Source organism: Eurypyga helias, unplaced genomic scaffold (genome assembly GCF_000690775.1).
Source record: "Eurypyga helias isolate BGI_N326 unplaced genomic scaffold, ASM69077v1 scaffold32951, whole genome shotgun sequence".
NCBI classification, from domain to species: Eukaryota; Metazoa; Chordata; class Aves; order Eurypygiformes; family Eurypygidae; genus Eurypyga; species Eurypyga helias.
Genome location: NW_010233299.1, coordinates 8,805 through 15,144, shown reverse-complemented (window position 1 = coordinate 15,144; position 6,340 = coordinate 8,805). Strand labels below are relative to the sequence as shown.

The following is a 6,340-nucleotide window of genomic DNA, read 5'->3' as shown; positions in this document are numbered from 1 at the left end:
GGGGCCGGCGGCCCCGGAGGCCCCGGAGTGTCCGCTGTGGGGAGAGGAGAGAATGTGCTCCCTCGCCTTTCTGTGTAGCCGCACTCGGGGGGTGCTACTCGCTGCTTCTGTGTGCTCATCCTAAATCGCGGTGGGAAGGAATGATTGTATTTGTTAAAGCCTAAGTATGACTATAAACCTACTCCTGAAACATCCGGTCAGGTTGGGAAGTAACCGCCGTGAGTGTAATAGGGCTTTTCAGTGGTAAGAAGAGCACGTTCAGGTGGAGGGGAAGGTGATAAAGATATTGATTAGGAAATGTGCAAGAAAGGGGGGATGTTCAGCACCCAGCAGTGAGGGAAAGGTCTGATGGCTACCCAACTAACCCTTCCAGCTACATACCTGCTTCTCCTTGCGATGGTGCCTGTCACGGCATTCCCCGGGAGGCATTAAGACTTCACTGCAATACCTTTGTAACAAGACAGTCAAGTTGGTTTTCTGCTTCATTTGCCAAGAACCTTCGGCTGTGATGACCTATGTCCATCTATTCCCTTTCTGTTCTTCTTCCACGGGAAACTTTTGAGCCGTTTGGATAATGTGGGGTATGAGGCAGGATGGGGGAGAGGGGAGGCAAAGAGAGACTACTGTGTAAGAAACTGAGGCTTCATTACCACCATTGCTCATAAAGTGCATGTCTCTCTGTTCCCCTTCCTTCAGACTGCCAGTTCCCAAACTAGAAGATACAATTAGGAGGTACCTGAATGCCCAGAAACCACTTTTAAACGATGACCAATTCAGGTATGGATAAAGAAGACACACATATTGCAGTGTCATGTGCTGCTTCAAAGCCAAGTGTTGCATATAAAAAATACTACTTGTGACAACATTTTGACTCTTTTTGGTTGCTTCCTGTAGGAAAACTGAAGAACTTGCTCATCAGTTTGAAAAGGGAGTTGGAAGAGAGCTGCATGAGCAACTGGTTGCTCAAGACAATAAGAACAAGCATACTAGTTACATCACAGGTACGTTGGCCTGCTGGACATAGGAGCCTGTCAGTCATCATGCTTGACAAGAGCTCCTAGTGCTACAAATAGGCTGAAGCTGAAGTTCTCTACTCCATAAACTTGGAATAACATGCTGTGAGTACTGCCTGTGACTGCATTTGGGCAAATTCTGAGTCTCTGGTGGAAAGCTGAATGGCCATCATCTAACTTGTATTTACCAGAATTCTGGATAGATGGATATTGAAGAAACAGTATTTTTTTCATGAGTTACTGTATTTAAATTTGAATTTAGAGGGTTTATATTTTTTCATTGTCATTGCTGTCTATTTATGTTTAGGTTAACAGAGAAGCTTAACTGGTGCTCCTAAATAAAACAGTAATTTTCAGATAATTTCAATTTATTTAGCAAGAAAATATGACCCCTCTGAGGTGGGGGTCAGAGACTATGACTAAGATTTGGGAGGCAGAAGTGGGCAGTGCTCTGGACTTAAAACAAACCCCCCAGGACTACAAAACTTGTGTTTGTCACTCCTTTAGAAAAGGAGTGACAGAAAGAGGAAGATGAGAATAAAAACAAATAAAGAGAGGGAGAATAGGTGTATAGTTTTTTGATTATTCTTCCTTATTATTGCTTCCACTGACTTCCAAATACAAGTGTCTGCTTATGAAAGTATTGGATGGATAGCAACAGGGGTGAAAATACTCAAATACTTGTGAAAGAAGTAGTTTGCATGTTGCCCAGCAAATGCACTTTCTGTCCTTTCTCTCTGTTGAGACTAACTGTAAGGGTGCTGGCTACCACAAATTCTGTAGAGAATACCAGATTATTTCACAAAAGCTGCTGTTTGGCTTGTTACCTTTTAGTTTATGTTCACTTTGAACAACATTTGGGTTTTAACTGGTGCTCTATGATGTTTGTCAACGTTAACCAGCATGCTGCTTTTGTCTGTGAACTGTGGGGTGTTCGTATGCCTTTTTATTGAGTTAGTATTCTTTCTTAAGCCTCGTAAAAGACCTGTTCTGCTTGAAATTGGTTTCTGGAAGTATGTGTGCTTGCCTCCACCCTGGGCTTTCAAGTCCAAGGTTAAAAGGTTACATCATGAAGATGGGTGTGGTTTTAAAACTGCAGATGAATGCCAGTTACTCACCTGTGGGGACCTGGGATTAAAATTGTAATTTAGGTCCTTGAGTTACACGTTGCCCTATTTACAGTCCAGCTAGAAGGTTCTACCTGGGACTGACACAGAAAATCTTAATACATCAGCTGCCTTTGAGATGAAGCTGGTGTGCACTTGCTTCCTTTGTCTGCATCCAGTCAGTGTGCAGTACCAGAGCTTGCTCAGTTTGGAGGTGTTAATGATGATTAAATAGAACGTAATTAAAAAAATCCCTGCTATGGCCATGCCCCTGGACTTTTGTTTACTCATAGGCAGGTGTAAAGGTGTGACTACTTTTTAAAGCTATGATTGATTCTCTTGGTTTTGGCAAGAACAGAACCTTTGGTCACATTCATGCTTCTTGATATGCTGGCAGACTGTCTGAAAGACCTGTGGGCATCAAATGTAATTCTGCTTTCTGAAGTCTGTTCTGGGCCTGGAAGAATAACTGAGGTCGCCGCTAACTTTGTCTTTCTGCCAGTTTGAGAGACTGATGGTAATACATCGGTGTCGAGAGTTTTGCCCTGTGCTGATCATTTTAGTGGATAGAAAGAGAAAGGAGGTGGAAATGCGAGGCAGCAAATGTAAATGGAGAAATGCTGCCAGGAATGAGTGAAACACTGGATCAGAAATAGAGAAGGTGACAGAGTTGCAGAAATGAATAGCTTAAGAGTAGGTAAAAGCATGTTCCACTCCAAATGTGAGGTGTGCACCAAAATATAGTGCTGGGGAGCTGCACTGCGTGTCGTGGAAGTTATGGTTTATCACTGAGCCACATGGAAAACATGGAAATTGGCCCTCGTTGGTAATGACATTGACACTCTTGATATGGATTACTCCAAATACAGTGTTTTTACAATTAGTCAACAGTACCGTTCTTCATAATGGGAGTTTGGGAGAATCCTTGGGGGAATTACTGTGTATGTTTGCCTTGTTCATCTGCATTTCAGTAGGTGTTTATTCATGGTCACTGTTGGAGACAGGATATTGACTACATAAACCTCTGGTCTGACCCAGTAAGCTGCTTTTATGTTCTGACCTGTTTCTCAACTCTCCACTTTCAGGTCCCTGGTTTGACATGTACCTAAAAGCACGTGAACCTGTTGTTCTGAATTTTAATGCCTTTATGTCTTTTAATCCCGATCCAAAATCTGAGTATAACGATCAGCTCATACGAGCTACGAACATGACTGTTTCTGCTGTACGTTTTATGAAGACCTTCAGGGCTGGTTATCTTGAACCAGAGGTTTTCCACCTCAATCCGGAAAAAAGTGACACTGAGATCTTTAAAAAAATCATCCGATTTGTGCCTTCTTCACTTTCTTGGTTTGGTGCCTACATGGTCAATGCATACCCCCTAGATATGTCTCAGTACTTCAGGCTTTTCAATTCTACGCGGCTGCCTAAGCTCAACAGGGATGAGCTTTATACAGATGAAAAGGCAAAGCATTTACTAGTACTGAGGAATGGGAATTTTTATGTATTTGATGTTCTTGATAGAGATGGAAATATGCTGAAACCGTCAGAAATACAAGCACACTTGAAATACATCCTTAGTGACAACAGCCCAGCCCCAGCCTTCCCCCTTGGCTACCTCTCCAGTGAAAACCGAGATACATGGGCATTGCTGAGAAAGAATCTACTGGATAACGGCAATGAAGCAGCTCTTCAAAAAGTAGACTCTGCTTTGTTTTGTTTAAGTTTAGATGACTTTCCCATTAAAGACTTTGTGCACTTGTCCCACACTATGTTGCATGGAGATGGTGCTAACCGCTGGTATGACAAGTCCTTTAACCTTATCATAACTAAGGATGGCACTGCAGGAATTAATTTTGAACATTCCTGGGGAGATGGTGTGGCCGTGCTCAGGTTCCAGAATGAAGTTTTTAAAGATAGCACCAAGTCACCAGCCATCAACCCCCAGTCCCAGCCTGCTTCAGTAGACTCTTCTGGAGCAGTGCAGAAACTTCACTTTAAGCTGAATGATGCCTTAAAGGCAGGAATTACCAAAGCCAAAGAGAAATTTAATGCCACTGTGGAAGCACTGTCTCTTAATATGATTCAGTTCCATGAAGGCGGCAAGGACCTTCTAAAGCAGAAGAAAGTAAGCCCAGATGCTGTGGCTCAGCTTGCCTTCCAGATGGCTTTCCTTCGACAGTACAACCAGACTGTGGCTACGTACGAGTCTTGCAGTACTGCAGCCTTCAAACATGGTCGTACAGAAACGATTCGTCCTGCCTCCATCCATACAAAGAAGTGTTCGGAAGCTTTTGTCAAGGAGCTGTCCAAACACAGCACGGAAGAGCTTCAGAAACTGATAGAGGAGTGCTCAAAATACCATGGCCGTTTGACAAAAGAAGCTGCTATGGGTAAGTATCAAGCACTCCTGCTTTTGCACTACAGTGTCATTAAGGTTGCTGTAAACATTTACTTCACAACTAAATGGTTTAATTTTAACGGAGGTCTGATGTTAATGTAAACTTGACGAAAACAGAAGCAGAAAGCTACAGTTACAGTGCATTCTCTGCGGCTCATTTCTTGATGGAGGACAATGCCTCTGTGCTTCCCACTCCACTGTTGAGGTGTTGAGAATTTCTTATACTTTGGTTTTTGTCCTTATAGCAGCTGGGCTCTTTGAAGATTTTAGAAATACTTAGTGTGTGTTGTCTTCTACAGGGCAACCAAGAACTTTGGCTTTATGTCTGAGGAGTTAACTGTCTTATCCCTGCAGGGGATAAAGGCTTTAACAACTTCCCAATCAAACTGATTCTTTTGGCTGTGGTACTCCTGGTATTTTTCTAAATGCTTTCTTTTGAATTGGCCTTCCCAGAAGCATAACTTGTTGTATTGTTTCAGGAAAATTGATTATGGAACATTACTGCGTAGAGCCTAAAATTTGCCTCCTTTTGTTGTTGCAAGATCCTCTTCGCCTTTAGATTTATAAATTTTAGGAAAGCCTCTCTCCGTCTTACACAACTTCAGATAAATAGTTAAAGAATGTGATGTATTATTAAAATTCTTTGTTAACAATGCACTTTTGTGTACTATCGTGATTCCTGATTGAGGCTAGCAGAAAACCAGCAAGCTCTTGTTCCCTAGGATGTGTGCACTGAAGTGCAAAATGTCTGGGTTCTGAAGAATAGTTCCTGCTAATACAAACATAAACCCCAGTTCTCTAAACCTCCTCTTTTGTGACTGAAAGACAATGTGATGTGAAAAGAAATGTTTACTTCCCACCAAAGTTAGTCATCTTTCTAATACTTGTTATTTTATTTTAACAGGGCAGGGATTTGACCGACATCTCTTTGGCTTGCGCTATTTAGCCTTATCCAGAGGTATTGCGCTGCCCGATTTCTATCAAGACCAAGCCTATGCGCGACTTAACCACAACATCATTTCTACAAGTACATTGGTTAGCCCGGCTGTGCAATTGGGAGGGTTTGGCCCAGTGGTGTCTGATGGCTTTGGAGTAGGATATCAGGTACACGATGATTGGATAGGTTGTAATGTTTCCTCTTACCCAACTAGGAATGGTAAAGAATTCCTTCAGTGTATATACAAGTCATTGGAAGATATCTTTAATGTTTTAAAGGGCAAGAAGGTTGGTAGTTAGACATAAAAATGTTGGAACACTACAGCTGCAGTACAAAATGTAGACTAATTGGCATACTAATAATTGTTCAACGTGGCTGAGACTGCTTACCTTAATTGGCTTCATTTATCATCATTGAACTTGAATACTGTTAGATTCACTATGAAATTTCTGTCTGTTTTAAAGAAATCAAGTACAGACCTTGAATGCATTTTTCAGGAAACACAGATATTCACAATATCAAAATTAAGTAACAGATCCATCTGTTCCAACAGATCCACGTGTTCTTAAAACACGTTCTTTAAAATAAAAAGCTTTGTTCCCGAGTTTATGAACTCATCCCATCTGTGTTCCATGAGTGTTCAGACAACAGCACTGTGATACCACTCTTAAACTGTTTGATTTAAAGCATTTTTCAGGAAACACAGATATTCACAATATCAAAATTAAGTAACAGATCCATCTGTTCCAACAGATCCACGTGTTCTTAAAACACGTTCTTTAAAATAAAAAGCTTTGTTCCCGAGTTTATGAACTCATCCCATCTGTGTTCCATGAGTGTTCAGACAACAGCACTGTGATACCACTCTTAAACTGTTTGATTTAAA

The 6,340-nt window shown here is 41.5% G+C and overlaps 1 protein-coding gene across 1 annotated transcript; it reads left to right on the top strand.

Annotated features, from left to right (window-relative positions):
* Positions 1-696: 696 nt before the first annotated feature.
* Positions 697-5,753, top strand: CPT2 (carnitine palmitoyltransferase 2; the record flags this gene model as incomplete). Its single annotated transcript, XM_010161700.1, has 4 exons — positions 697-777; positions 895-1,001; positions 3,205-4,509; positions 5,422-5,753. Coding segments are annotated over 4 exons (1,825 nt in total), but the record flags the coding sequence as incomplete, so codon positions are not given.
* Between the last annotated feature and the right edge of the window lie 587 nt (positions 5,754-6,340).